The following is a 15,819-nucleotide window of genomic DNA, read 5'->3' on the forward strand; positions in this document are numbered from 1 at the left end:
AAAATTTCTGGGATCAGTACCTGACGTATGCTACCACAAGGACTGACGCGGATTCGGGACATGAGGAAGAGGAGATCCAGATCGGGGAGGAGGACACTGAGGTTCGGGGCTCGATTATCACGGATTAGGTGATTAGTGAATGCATGGGTGCGTCTCTGTGTGGGATTTCAAGGGTTGTGGGAGGCTAGTGGTAGCGTGCCATTTGAACGCCTTTTCCAGTGTACTACTTGCAGGGCGGGTCGTCGCATGACTCAGGGGTCACTGAGGTTTGGTGCGGGTGGAGAGTGTAGGTTACGGATTGGAAGAACAGGTTAGGAGGTGACATGGTTTTGGGAGTCATGCAGAGGCAAGCACGGGGGTAGTTAAGGGGGGGGAAGGGGGTAGGTTTGGGGGGGGTAGTTGTAAGTGAGGTTATAAACTGGGTTTTAGGGGTTAGACAGACATCCCACACCAACACACCTGATCACATAGTGGTGCTGGGTGGGCACTGACAAGGGGGGGGCGAGGTTAGGATGGGAAGGCCATAGTACCTAGGGAAAGTGTCCACAGCAGAGGAGAAGAGGTGGGGCGTCCACTTTTCCCCGGGGGGCTATTGCTCTGTAAGATCTGCCGATCCTAACATGATGGTCTTGAAGTGCATTTACATTGCTGCCGGCCTATGGGTTGTAGGCATAGAGCTGTGTGTATGTACTGTCTCTGAATAAAAGTTTATAACCCAAAAAAAAAAAAAAAAAAAAAAATAATAATAATAATAATCAAAATAATCTTTATTCGACACATAAAAAATATTACCATAAAAGATACATTATTTATGACAAATACCAACATCACACAGACAACTTTAAAAAGGGTTACCACATACATAAATAACACCAGTTACATATACTGTCAATCTCCCACCTTTATCACCTGATATCAATGTCAGTGCATCCGAGATTAATACAAATTAACATTTGTAAAAAAAAAAGCCATAAAATAATCTGCTATAACAGTAGCGCAACACGTAGTGGTGTGGCATGGCAAGAATACCTCTAGACTTCAAACATCCCTCGTTCCTCTTAACTTTAAAGCAGCTCTTAAAAAATTGGAAACACAGAAGAGTGTAAAAACATCCAATGACAATTTTAAAAACAAGGCTACACGTGCATGCCTAAATCTGACTCTTCTTAAAAGGCCCTTCAGGAACATTTTTCTGGGATAGGCGTAGTACGGGAAAAGTAGAACTAGATGTAGGATATTCTGTGGAGACCTATTGTCGCAGCCAAAGAGCCCTCTCTCTTCTGAATTCATAATAAAAACCTGCAGGTACCGCCAGTAGGTGATGAATAAGATTTAATCTAAAACGAGTAATTAAAAATCTGTCATGTGGACTGATTATTAGTGCTAGGTATGGTTCTATACCCTGGGTTGATTTGACTAATATGTGTTCTCTCACCGTATGTTTAGAAAGTTCTCTGGCTTCACGTTGCGCCATGGCTTACTTAAAGTACAGGTCTTCAGTAACTGCCTTATCCTGGGTTCTTATTTTATTAGGTTTGGTGAACAGATCTACACGCCCTAGTTTATAAAAAGAATCCCTGACGTATTTTAACTAGGGAATTTTCAGTGTGTGATCTAAGGAGAGACAATCCTGGATTACCAGCCTACTCAAACCCGCCTCTGTATCTGACCACAGCTTCACCCAACAGAGCAGGGGGTTAACTGGCACCAGGTCAGAGATATATTTGAGCCCCAGTTCTACGTGAACACTGAATTCTGAAATACTGTGAGGAACTTTAAATAAACGTCTGAGATATTTATTCTCCTCCCTTTGCAGATTATTAGCCTTAATAAATCCCCAAACCTCGCTTCCGTATATAAAACCATAGAACAACAAATTGAATTGTATAACTTTAAAATCATTCCCGGGGTCCAACATCCTAGTCTTTGTGCAAAATTAGCAATAGAACCTGTGGACATAGTCAGGGCCAGGCACTTCTTCTCTAATAAATGTTTGAAATTCAAATGTCCATAAAAAAAAAATGCCCAAATAAGAAAATGTTGGTACTTTCCCCAAGGTATGTGAACCTATAGTATAGTTGTAGGATTTACTTGGCTTCTTCCCCATTTCCATACTATATGATTTTGAGAGATTGGGGGACAAATCCAGGTTTTCCATAAAAGTCACAAAGCCATCAATTTGAAGCTGCGAACCCTTTGGAGTGCGGGCAAGCAGCACCGCATCGTCTGCATAGAGCAGAACCAGGACAGCTCTTGAGCCTATCCTCAGGGTATCTGCTTTAATAGCACTCAGGGTAGAATCTAGGCCATTAATATACAAGTTAAACAGGAACAGTGCTAATATGCAGCCCTGTCTGACCCCACTTGATCACGTAAAACAATCTGTTACCTTCCCTTCCTGTGTATAACGAACAGCCACTGAGGTATTAAAATGTAACGATTTTAAAATATTTAATTATTACTGGGTCCACCCCAAGCTCGCCCATAATTAACCTCCAGTAAAATATCCCATTTACAATATTTTTCAATTTTAACATAAGCATTTCCCTCGAGTCACAAAAGTCTAACCATTTATCCATTAAATTAATTGGGTGCTTATTTTAAAAAAAACGAAATAGTGCAAATGTAAAGGTAAGAAACGGGCTGCTGCAGGGTTTAAGCTCATATTTTCAAAGTTGTGTGTACCAGTATCATAAAGTAATGTGGAAAAGTAAATTTTGTCATGTTCTGTGTCCCTACGTGTCATCCATCATATGTTATGTGTGCATGACCAATATGCATATGTTATTCCCCATGTCCGATTAATGACGCAATTACAGTTGTGTCCACCTCTAGTATGCTAGTTTCCAGTCCTCGTGAATACTACGAATATCAGGCCTATGTAAAGCTATGTTGCCACGTTTCTCAGTGTGCACGTTATTTCATTATAAAGTCCCCGTTTCCAGGCCTCAACAGGGCCCGGACATCAGATTCAGCTCCTGTCTCCTGAAGCCTCGCTGAGGAGCGATACAGCCCCCACCTGTATCCTCGACCTTTCACTTACTTCCTGCCTCGCAGTGCCCGGTGCAGCCTGGCTCTGCCTCTGAGTCTGCCAAGAATATGTTATGATTCCAGCTATCAGTTTAGTCCTCCTTCTCTGCATTCCTAAACTACTGAACTGCATCAATAGTTTCCGTCATTGTCTAGCCTATGCGGCTCCATGTTAAGAGAAATACTGTATTTAATGGTCATTTAATATTCTTCATCACGCACTACATGTAGAATAAATGCATGCTCTAGTCTTAGAGTCAATTAGCTTTTCCCCTCATGACTTCTAGTTTATATCAACATGTTCCCTAAACATCAGATACTAGATAGGGTTTAGGTACATGTCGCTCCGACCCTCCAGACTTTAGTCTCTGCTCCTAGCACAGAGTTCATAGCCCCAGCTTCTTCTAGTAATACGTCATTGCCAGTTTGCGCGCACCACCAGGTTAGAGGTCCCGGCTCCTTAGGTAGCCCCCTCCATGGTTTCCGCCCATTCATGACATATTCTGTTACGTTCGCATCACATGTCTGAGTTACACCTTCTTTTTACTCTTATCTTTCGCGACTGCTACGCGTTACGCCTTCTGCTCCACCCACTGCTACGCCTACTGCAATGTAATGCTATGTGTTTGCGCTATGTATATATGCTCGTGTATTGTTATTAAAAGTCAGCGCGCTCATCCCAGACCCAGCCCCAGCAGCTGCTGGGCCCTGTCATCCTATTCCTATGCAGGTTGTCCTGTTCCTGTCCTTATGCTGTATTAAACCTGCAAAACTCCTACTACCTCGAATCTTGACTCTTATTTATTGAGCTATCTGTTATGATATATGTCTAGTCAAAAATAGGGTATTATTTATTTATTTACCACATAATGGCGCCCGAATAGGGACTTGCCCTTTCCCCACGCGTCGGTGAAGCCACGCCGACCCCCTGACCCTCTGCAGTCGTGACGGAACTCTTCTGCGCAGTGGCAGATATTTCTGCTCAAGTATCCCTCAGGCCCACGGAGGAGACGGAGGAGGCGGTCCAGCATCCAGACGAGACGGTGGAGGAACGCGGCGAGTCCCGACCAGAGCCCAAGCCAAGAGTCCAAGGTCCGAGGTATCCGGAGGTCCACCCGTAACTGAAGTCCGAAGTTTGTCGTCGTAGCAGTCCAGTCCAGTCCGAGGCCTTCCGTTCTTGCTGCCCGGTGAGTACCGTTACTGGGGTGGTATCTAGACAGGGTCAATTTAATTGACTCTGGTCTGTGGGTTGGTGGTACACAGTCCCACAAACGAAGTGTCCACTTCGGTGGATGCGGGTCCTGACGTGTCTCTTTAAGAGACCGGTAAGTTTCGTACTGTTTCAGCAGTGCATCTAGTTTCTGTTCTAGTCAGTTCTGTTCTCGAGAAATTTCAAGTATTTCCAGGTAGTATTCTGTTCGAACTGTTATTTTAAATGTCCGTCATGTATTTTAATGTTGTGGTATGAGTGCGACGTGATTTCGTGTTTTCATTGTGTATTGTATTATGTCCAGATTATAGTCCAGTCATGCCGCTCTTCTCAAAATTACGTCAGTTAAAAACTAGAAAGGGTCTGCTGGAAGCAGCAGTTCCCGTCCCGCCCAGGGACAGTCCAGGTCACTTTATGTATCAGAAGCATGGCATAAGTGCCATATTGTATCTAGATTTATGGGTAGAGTATACCAAACAGTTAGAAGAAAAGTATAGATGGCCCGTATCGGGTACATGGGATGCCGAATGCATCATGCGAGTAGAAGAAGCATTATGGAAAAAGAAAGCCAGACAATCACAGAAAGACGCCATCGAGCTATGGCGCAAAGAAGCTCATAAAAGAACCGAAAAAGAAATCAGAAAGTCAGAACTAAGTAGAGAATCCCAAGAACGAGCCCAAGAAAGAGAATTAATCGAGATAGGTGAACGAGTTAGAACTGAGCAATCAGACAGACAGAGGAATGCCCTCATTAAGGGTATGTATCCTCTTCTTGCTGAGGGCTTGCCAAAAGCGACCCCGGAGGCATCTAGTAATTTCCCGCCACCATTAGTTCCGACCAAGCTACATCACAAACCGACCGCAGCTGATATTTTTATTTCGTCCTATCTGGACGACACAGTCCCCGAATATGCAAATCCTGTTCGCGCTCCGCCAGTCCCTGTAAATCAGGTAATTCCTGCTCCTCCAGACACCGGGGTGCCCTTAACAGCCCCCCCGGGTCAGCCCGCCATACAAGTCCAGCCCACGTTACAATTACCCACTCTGCCAGGACGAAAAGCATCAGTCGATGATTCTAGTTTAGGGGCCGCAGGAGGAGGTCCTCCCCAAACCCCGCCGCCACGCAAGCGTTTATCAGCACTCGAATTACATGCTCAAGCATCACAGCGTACTCCTAAGAGTAATAAGTCTGTTGCAGAAATCAGGCAAACCCTTGGCGAATGTGCCTATGACCCAGTTCCAGGCGAGTTTAATATGGTTTTATATTCCGTACGCGTAAGGAGAGTGACCGAGTATCTAGTCACCCTACCAAATATGAAAGAAGATCTAGACAGGATATATCGTTTCATCCGTACAGGGGATGACCCACAAAGTATTAGTGATGCCATGTCTCAAAGGAAAGCCGAGATTCAGCGTATGATATTAAAGTTCTTAATTAACTGTCTAATAAGAGAACAGGATTACCCGTCTAAAGACCCGGAGGAAATGAAAACCCTGACAAAGTGGAGTGATAATATAGCCGAAGGAAAGCACAATACCATTGGTGCCATGGAAAGTATGTACAAGAAAATCCGTAGAGAGATAATAAAGATACACGAACAGCGTAAAGCAGCACAAGTAAGCGAGAAAGAAAGTACCTCTGATCCTGAAGAGGAAGACGATGAGAATACTGCCAGAATAGCGTATGTAGGAAAACCTAGATTTCCAGATCGCCATTTACGTCTAGAACACAAGTCAATTTTCCATCATTCAGCACCAGAACAAGGTTCCCTAGAACAAGTATTCCAAGCTACCGATCACATTCTGAAATCACGAATCGGTTATAGTGAGTTAAGTACCATGCATGAACAAGAACTAGTCCGATCAGCAGTCAGATGGATTACTGATTCTACCACTTTTCCGGACGAAATAGTGGCACAAATGTTTCTGAAAATGCCCCCAGCCGAGCAGCGACTGGTGGGTATGTATATGATTCAGCACCTCATTACTCTGTATGAGGGTCAACATTCTGATCCAGGCCCGTTACATGATATCCTGAACGAGTTACTCCAGTACAAATGGAGAGGTCTAGGTACCGATTTAATTAGTGTCATTTTAGAACAGCGCCACAAATATAGAACATTTTTGAACCCGCATTTTGTTCATGTCTCACCCCCAGAAAGTAAATCATTTTACATAGACAGACAGAATCCGTTACGAGAAGTCCACCCAGTCAGAGGAGCGGGTGGCGAAATGCAGCGAGTGTTTGTATACACTCCGATCACAAAGATGGAACTCCTCGAAATGAAGAAATTAATTCCCTGTCATGACAAAGATCCAGCAGGGTTCCATAGAGAATTAAAAGACATGCTCCGTATGGGAGAATACACTTACCCAGATATCATTAAAATGTTAAAGGTTCTGCTACCCGCAGGGGTGTATGAAAAGCTAAAGGAAAAAGAATGGGAGGTGGGAGAGAAAAAGATAGATTGGGCAGTCCTAGAAGCAGAAGATAAGATACGTGTACCAGGTACTGGTCTTGGAGAGAAATGTAAAGAATTACCAGAATTATTGATACAAGTTTTACCCAGATTATTAACAACGAGAAAAGAAGACTGGGATGCAATCTCAGCCTGTAAACAGAAACAAGATGAAGATATTAGTGATTTTTATTCTAGGTTTGAAAAGTGCTTTAGTATCAACAGTGGCCTCAAGACAAGTAGTGAGTCATACCCTCACCTTTTCGTTACCAAATTAGTCGAGAATTCAAGCCCACAAGTTAAAAACCGAGTTTTGAAAGTCGAAAGCACCTGGCAAGCAAATACTCCGTCCCAGATGCTCCAGATGCTCCAGTACCACCAGAATAGAATCAGGGAAGAGCAAGAACACGAGAGAAAACGTATGAAAGACACGAAAATGAAAGTACTAGTTGCACAATCTGTTCCTCAAGACAGTCAGAAGAGGGGTCCGAATCAAGCCAGTCATCCTGCAGCTCCCGTTAAAGGGAACTGCAATTATTGTAAACAGCCAGGTCATTTTATAAATGAGTGTGCAGTTCTGAAACATAACATAGCTACTGGTAAGACTAAAGAAAGACCACGTCCGCCTAGACAGGAACAAGTTTCACAGATTCCTCAGCCACAGAATGCACAACAGACAGTTACAGCACCGCAGCCTATTGCTGCAACACAGCATGTTACATCGCAGATGTACCAGTATGCCCAGTCTGAGTATCCAGAGTACCAGCCATATTCATGAAACAGCCTAGAGAGGGAGGTAGGCTTGCCTCTCATCGAGATACCTGTAGATCAAGAAGGTCCCTATGTTCACAGTCAAGTATTAGGGAAAGACAGAAAGTTTTTGATTGATACAGGGGCAAGTAGGACCACAATTAGTCATGCCGAAGTTCCAGGGGCTCCGCTCTCAGGCTCAAGAAATGTTTCCCTTGGATTTTCAGGAAAGCCTATCGTTAATGAGATTTCAAAGCCAGTCACTCTAGAAGTAGGTCCATTGTCCCGCACTACTGATCTGTTACTTACTAAGTCATGTCCAGAAAATCTGTTAGGCATTAAAACACTGAAAGAGTTAGGTGCAGTTATATGTTGTTCCCCAGAGGGAATACGTCTGTTCCTACGTGACTTTAAGGGTCACTATGTATTACGAGATTTTGATTCCAGACTGTCTAAAGTTCCGCAGCATTTATGGGCGCAAGGTCCAACTGATGTAGGTTACATGCAAATCACACCCTATCGTGTGACTCTCAAGCCAGGTGTAGTGTTACCACGAATCAGACAGTACAGATTGCCACCTGAGGCTGTAGCAGCCTTATCCAAAATTATTGACGAGCTCATGGCTCAAGGAGTAGTTGTAGAAACTGACTCCAATGTATGTAACTCTCCGATCATTCCAGTCATGAAACGTACTGATCCAAATGCACCCCCAGTATATCGATTAGTGATTGATTTACGGGAACTTAATAAATGTATTATTCCTCAGTACCCAGTTGTCCCAGATATCTCTTCCCTGTTAACTGCTATTGATTCCGAAGCCACGTTCTTTACAGTAATCGACCTCAAGAATGCATTTTTTAGTGTTCCAATTCATCCAGACAGCCAGTTTCTTTTCGGATTTTGTTTAAATGGAAGGAGCTATATGTTCACACGCGCTCCTCAAGGTTTCACAGAAAGTCCTAGTATTTACAGTCAAGCACTCAAGAGACAACTAGACAATATTCACATGCCAACTGACACTGCCCTGCTCCAGTATGTCGATGATCTACTGATCACAGCCCGTTCTGAACGTGACTGCGAGCGAGCGTCACTGACGGTTCTGTATTTCCTAGCCGAGATGGGGCACAAGGTGTCCCCTTCGAAGCTTCAATTCTGTGTCCAGCAAGTGGTCTACTTAGGACACTTACTGTCCAAGAGGGGTAGGCAGTTGACACCAGACCGTATCCAGTTAATAGCGAGTCTTCCTCAGCCCAAGACCCAGAAGGAGGTACGTGCCTTTATCGGCCTTACTTCTTATTGCAGACAATGGATTCCTCAGTATGCATTTCTAGCCAAGCCACTGATACAGTTAACGACACAGGAGGCAGCCGTATCGACTGTCCTCCCTTGGACATCTGAACATATACTTAGTTTCAACGAGTTAAAGAAAGCTTTATGTCAAGCTCCAGTTCTAGCGACACCGAACTACAGTAAGCCTTTTACACTTTTCGTCACTGAACGCGAAGGTACAGCATTATCTGTTCTCACACAAGATCAAGCAGGACAATACAAGCCGTGTGCTTATTTTTCTAGCACACTAGATCCAGTCGCCCAGGCGTTGCCTGCGTGCCTCAAGTCAGTTGCAGCCACAGCACTAGCTATCAGACAAAGTGATTCCATAGTTTTAGGACACTCCTTGACAGTACAAGTCCCACACTCCGTGGAAGTTCTTTTAAACCGAACACAAACACAGCACTTGACAATTGCACGTTTAACAGGTTATGAATTGACACTGTTCCAGCCACACATAGATATTAGACGCTGCAACATCCTGAATCCTGCTACACTGTTACCATCAGTTAGTTCAAATCCTGCCGCACACGACTGTGTGGAAGTAGTCAACATTACGACAAAGCCAAGACAAGACCTGACAGACATTCCGTTACCAGATCCTGACCTGACACTTTATGTGGATGGTTCATGTATGAGAACTAGTACAGGAGAACTAGTCGCCGCGTTTGCAGTGACTACTGACACCGAAGTTATTGAAACACACCGTATTGATACCCTGTCCGCTCAAGCAGCAGAGCTAGTTGCTCTGACACAAGCCTGTATACACGCCAAGAACCTGAAAGTTAATGTTTACACCGATTCACGTTACGCATTTGGGGTTGTACACGACTTTGGAGTGCTCTGGCAGGAGAGAGGTTTCATGACTTCTCATGGAACCAAGATTCAGCATGGTATCCTTATTCAAGCTCTGTTAGATGCCATACACTTACCGACATCTATTGCTATCATGAAATGCAAAGCACATACGAAAGTTACTGACATTATTTCCCAAGGTAATGATCTAGCAGATCGCACAGCCAAGCTTACAGCACAGGCTCTAGACAGTCCAGTTAACATGACACACACTCCAGATCTGACTACATGTATGATAGTTAAGGACCCTACTCAAGATGTCATAGATATCCAGTTACATGCTACTCCCGATGAAATCAAGAAATGGTCTGAACAAGGAGGGGTCCAGACAGATCAAGGATGGTTAACAAAGGGTAGAACCACATGGTTTCTCCCCGACTCTATGGTTCAAGTCATTATTAATACCGCACATAGTCCAGCACATTTAGGAGAAAAAGCTATGTTAGACAGTATCCAGAACATTTGGTTCAACAAGCATTTACGAGCTGCAGCCAAGCAGAAAGTCCGTACCTGTATGATATGTTGTCAGTTTAATCCAGGTAAAAGTGTCCCGGTGGAACAAGGTGGTTTCCAGCCCCCTGACCACCCTTTTGAGGTCCTCCAGATGGATTATATTCAGATGGAGCGATGTCGAGGTTTCAAGTATGTCCTTGTAGTTGTATGCGCTTTGTCCAGATGGACAGAAGCATATCCAGTCCCAGATTACACAGCCGCGACCACTGCCAAACAGTTGGTTCGTGAATTCTTCCCTCGATATGGACTCCCTAGAGTCGTATATTCTGATAACGGTCAGCCATTCTCATCTGAATTGATGAAGCACGTTTCCCTGTTGTTAGGGTACCAGTGGAAGTTTCATTGTGTACGCCATCCTGAAGCAGCCGGTCTAGTCGAGAGACATAATCAGACTCTGAAAATCCGTATTGCAAAAATATGTAAAGATAAGGGTGTGGACTGGCTAGTAGCTCTGCCAGTTGCTTTGTTTTATATGCGCATGGTCGCACATTCCAGATCAGGTCTGTCCCCGTATGAGGTCGTTTTCGGCCGCCCCCCTAATATGTGGGGTACTCCTAGACCCCGAAGTATTACTGATGTTTCATGTAATATGCTGACAGATTACCTAGCTTCCTTGATGTCTGCCCTCAACTCATGTCGTTCACAGGTTGCCGCCGCATTTCCAGACAATACCGAGGTGGCACCGCATGAGATCGTTCCAGGTTCGATGGTGCTCGTCCGGAACTTTGACAGATCAAGTCCTCTGGAGCCACGTTGGAAGGAGCCCCGTCAGGTCCTCCTCACCACCCGTACAGCCGTGAAATTGGAAGGACGCCGCGGCTGGGTGCATCTTTCGCACGTCAAGAAATTCTACGGATTAAAGCCGGTCTTTAAAAACATTTCCCAGGATATCAAGACTTGTCAAAACATTGTTCCTAAGGACTGTCCCGCAAATGACATTGACACAACCCCTCCCCTGTTAGAGAAAACTCCGCAGCAGGAGTATAAGCAAAAACTCCGGTCTAGTAAAATAAGTCAGTCAGTTTGATTGTCTAAGTCCTCCCCTAGGTGAAACGGTTAGACTGTTTCTGACATGTATAAAATAGACCCCCATAGTGAGAGAGTTAGTCAAAACTCAAACCGATGTATCGTTTTTCTAAGTTTCATATTATTTCTCAGCCTTTTGATTTCCTGCACTAGTTACGCATTTTTCCTGTGTTTTCCAGTTCCTCATGTAAATAAGCCTTCTAATGTTACAGTAGAACACACGTTTAGTGATCTGCCTCCTCACGAATATTCATACCGCCTCGCTATGCGTAACAATACATTTATCCGCATGTTACATTATTCACACCAGACCAGCAATGCCACTAATTGTTGGGTGTGTGGTCGACTCCCCCCCTTTCCAGACACCGAAGGGAGTTCTGCACTCTTTCCTTATCCTTTTTCACGTAATGGTTCATGTGGAGCATGGTCCACGTTAACGTCATCCTCAACAGACATGTCTTTTCTTAACAGCACATGTTTCCCAGACAAGCAAGGTTTCCCCCACAGAACAGGTTTAGATCTAGAAAATGAAGTGTATAATTTAGGTAACTATTCTTCGAATTTCATGGTCCTGAATGTTCAGTCTGATACTACTCCAGACCTACCTGCTATTTCAGTACTACCAGTCAAAGGCGAATTATGTGTCCGAAATTATGGTTCTGTACACGTAGGACATAGTGATTGTACTACTGTTATCAAGTATAATGACAGTGGGAAATCTATTTTTAAAGCTTCACGTCATTCTTATTTTGTTTGTGGTCAAACTGCATATGTTCGTCTGCCCCTCGATTGGGAGGGAACCTGTTACATTGCCTTCCTACTGCCACCTGTTTTCCTAGCCCCACCTGACTACCATAGGAATTCCTTCCTAGTACATACTAGACACAAGAGAAACCTCCCGATTGTCGATTATACCGAGACTGCTGCAGAGCAATTCATTGATATTGATAAAGGTGTGTTCCCTTATTTAGGTACAGTTGTAAACAGTAAGCTAATCCGTAGGTTAACAAGAACCCTTGAAGCTGTAGTAGATGAGACTGCCTCCGCTCTAGGTAACTTAACCGAAGAGCAATCCTTTATGAGAATTGTTGTGCTCCAGAATCGTCCCGTCCTTGACGTCATACTGGCCGATAGGGGCGGGGCCTGTAGAGTCATCGGATCCAGTTGTTGCATTTTCATTCCAAATAACGCGCCGTCTGTTTATTCAGCTATAACCAGACTTCATAAAATTGCCCATCTATTACACCAAGATCCAGGCACCTGGACATGGTCCGGTTGGTTCTGGAATATAATTTCCGCCTGGGGATGGAAAGTCCTGTCCTTTCTAGGTATCGCAGTAGCGATCATATTCAGCTGCTGCCTCTGTATACAATGTGGCCCTGCGATTTGCGGCATGTGTGCTACCTCTTGTATTCCTAGTCCCAAGCCCCGTTCTATATCCCGTTCCAAGACAATTCGAGATGAACAAATGGTACTGTATGAAATGATAGATGGTATCATGAGTATTGATGTTTCCTGATGGAAACGTAGTGACAAGGAGGGAATGTGGAAAAGTAAATTTTGTCATGTTCTGTGTCCCTACGTGTCATCCATCATATGTTATGTGTGCATGACCAATATGCATATGTTATTCCCCATGTCCGATTAATGACGCAATTACAGTTGTGTCCACCTCTAGTATGCTAGTTTCCAGTCCTCGTGAATACTACGAATATCAGGCCTATGTAAAGCTATGTTGCCACGTTTCTCAGTGTGCACGTTATTTCATTATAAAGTCCCCGTTTCCAGGCCTCAACAGGGCCCGGACATCAGATTCAGCTCCTGTCTCCTGAAGCCTCGCTGAGGAGCGATACAGCCCCCACCTGTATCCTCGACCTTTCACTTACTTCCTGCCTCGCAGTGCCCGGTGCAGCCTGGCTCTGCCTCTGAGTCTGCCAAGAATATGTTATGATTCCAGCTATCAGTTTAGTCCTCCTTCTCTGCATTCCTAAACTACTGAACTGCATCAATAGTTTCCGTCATTGTCTAGCCTATGCGGCTCCATGTTAAGAGAAATACTGTATTTAATGGTCATTTAATATTCTTCATCACGCACTACATGTAGAATAAATGCATGCTCTAGTCTTAGAGTCAATTAGCTTTTCCCCTCATGACTTCTAGTTTATATCAACATGTTCCCTAAACATCAGATACTAGATAGGGTTTAGGTACATGTCGCTCCGACCCTCCAGACTTTAGTCTCTGCTCCTAGCACAGAGTTCATAGCCCCAGCTTCTTCTAGTAATACGTCATTGCCAGTTTGCGCGCACCACCAGGTTAGAGGTCCCGGCTCCTTAGGTAGCCCCCTCCATGGTTTCCGCCCATTCATGACATATTCTGTTACGTTCGCATCACATGTCTGAGTTACACCTTCTTTTTACTCTTATCTTTCGCGACTGCTACGCGTTACGCCTTCTGCTCCACCCACTGCTACGCCTACTGCAATGTAATGCTATGTGTTTGCGCTATGTATATATGCTCGTGTATTGTTATTAAAAGTCAGCGCGCTCATCCCAGACCCAGCCCCAGCAGCTGCTGGGCCCTGTCATCCTATTCCTATGCAGGTTGTCCTGTTCCTGTCCTTATGCTGTATTAAACCTGCAAAACTCCTACTACCTCGAATCTTGACTCTTATTTATTGAGCTATCTGTTATGATATATGTCTAGTCAAAAATAGGGTATTATTTATTTATTTACCACAGTAGGAACAAGCATTATCTTCTGTCAAGAACAAAAGACATGATAACCTTAAAAAGCAATTGAGGCATAAGGGTTTCTGAAATCATTCACAACTGAAACAGACTGTGGATTCAGGAAAACAACCGTTAGCAACCTGCAGAGTATATGCCCGGGTGTAAATTCCACTCGCTGAGCTTTTCCCACTAAGCGTAGTGCACGCATTTCTGAAAAAAAATCAGCGGAGCGCAGTTTTTTCCTTGCTCGCCAACGTTAAGTTGTTGAGTGCGCGTGAGGAAAATCTTACTCCAGACCACCACCCGGTGAGATTTCTCAACTCGGGCGGTCGCGGATGGCCACCGCTGCTTGCATTGAGAAACCTTCCATTTTTGTTGAGGAAGCTGCCGCTCAAATAGGCCATCTACCCGAGTGGCAGAAAGAAGCGGCGCCCTCAAGGCAAATAGACAGAAAGTCAACAGGCTGCAGAATCAGGACTCTTCTAAGTCCAAAAATTCCATTCAGCGTTGACAGTCTCCAAAGTCACCAGCATTCAAAGTTGTGTGACTTTCAAGTCATGCGCTCCGAAGTTGAAAAGACTACAAAGGTGTGAGCTTACAAAAATCATGAGTCACCAGACATAATCCTCCATAGTTACAAACCTCCAAAGCACTGATACGCAAAATTCGTGACTCCATAAAAAAGCTGAAAGACTCCTGAAAAAGTTGCTGGACTTCAAAGGTCACAAGATTTTCAAAGTTAAAAAGCTGCAGACAAAATGACAAAACTGCAATGAAGCAACACTCCCCACAAAGTAAGATAAGACAAATGTAGAAAGACAAACCTGGTGCTCTGAAATGAAAAATAGTACATCTCTTCTTCTTTAACTCAACGCACCTGCGTGGCAGAGGCGGCTTGCAGGCATATAGGATAAGAAAATAATGATTTTCTGAACGTAAGCAGATGCACTTTTCTCACTTGTCCCTAGTAAGGACTCTTCCTAATGCACATCTGGGGCCTCCTAATGTCACTGCTTTTCTCCGTCAATTCTTACCCATCATTCCACAGGCAATAACAGCAACATCAGCATCCAAGCAAGATGGCGGTTGTGGTACCCATCTACCGTCCACCCATCACTAAACCGGCTGATGATAAACAACCTAACCGTCCCTACGCTTTTACAGGCGGCGATATCACACCGACCACCCCCACCTCTCTCCAACTACATCCTCGCGCGCCCCCGCTGCACCCTGTAACGTCCCGTTCTCTCACCATAAACTTCAATGCCTTCTCCTGCATCACCGAGTCCGGGTCCATGGCAGCCGTCTGCCGCCCAACGGGGATTACTTCCCCCGCGATGTCACTGATATCAGGTCCCCTAGTAGCGCAAAAGTATAGATAAATCGGAATTCGCCGGTGCGCTTCTCAGCCTCCCCAGCAAACCGAAAGCGAACGACGCCACAACACAGAGCGAGGGCGCCTGCGCCAGGTGCGCAGCTGAGCAGGGCTGATGGGAGATGTAGTTTTCACACCTGAGAGGCAGGACACGTCAGTAGGGAGAGATAAAAGCTGATTGCTGCTAGGGTTGAGGGAGTCATGATATAGAATCAATCTACAGTTTTCGAAAGGCACCTCAAGGAAGCTGAGAGAAATGCAAAGCTCACAGTTTCGCCCTGTCGGCGTTTAAGGGCCCGTCAACTCTGCAGATGTGGAGAGATGAATTGCAATTAGTGACAACATTTTAGTGACGCCAGTCTAGTGCTAACTGAATTATTTCAGCTCTTTAGCTATCCGAGGCCGAAAACATCAACAAGGTTTACTTCTGCATATAAGAAGTAAAGAGCCATTGTTTTAAAATCAACAATGCAACGTTTAAATGTAAATATTTAAACCTTCAGTTATTTTTTTAGATTGTGTTGCCCATTCATAATATTT

General features: G+C 44.5%; 1 protein-coding gene across 7 annotated transcripts in view; it reads right to left on the reverse strand.

Moving 5' to 3' along the window:
* BTRC (beta-transducin repeat containing E3 ubiquitin protein ligase) overlaps positions 1-15,372 on the reverse strand; it is a 1,125,814-nt gene extending 1,110,442 nt beyond the window's left edge. For 4 of the 7 annotated variants that reach the window (XM_078643631.1, XM_078643626.1, XM_078643630.1 and 1 more), the window contains exon 1: positions 15,157-15,372. In XM_078643631.1, coding sequence (XP_078499757.1) covers positions 15,157-15,201 — 45 coding nt within the window. In that variant the 5' untranslated portion in view covers positions 15,202-15,372. The remainder of the gene's footprint in view (positions 1-15,156) is intronic. The other 3 variants (XM_078643627.1, XM_078643628.1, XM_078643632.1) reach the window with 2 other exon arrangements.
* Between the last annotated feature and the right edge of the window lie 447 nt (positions 15,373-15,819).

This window comes from Lissotriton helveticus, chromosome 5_1 (genome assembly GCF_964261635.1).
Source record: "Lissotriton helveticus chromosome 5_1, aLisHel1.1, whole genome shotgun sequence".
NCBI lineage: Eukaryota > Metazoa > Chordata > Amphibia > Caudata > Salamandridae > Lissotriton > Lissotriton helveticus.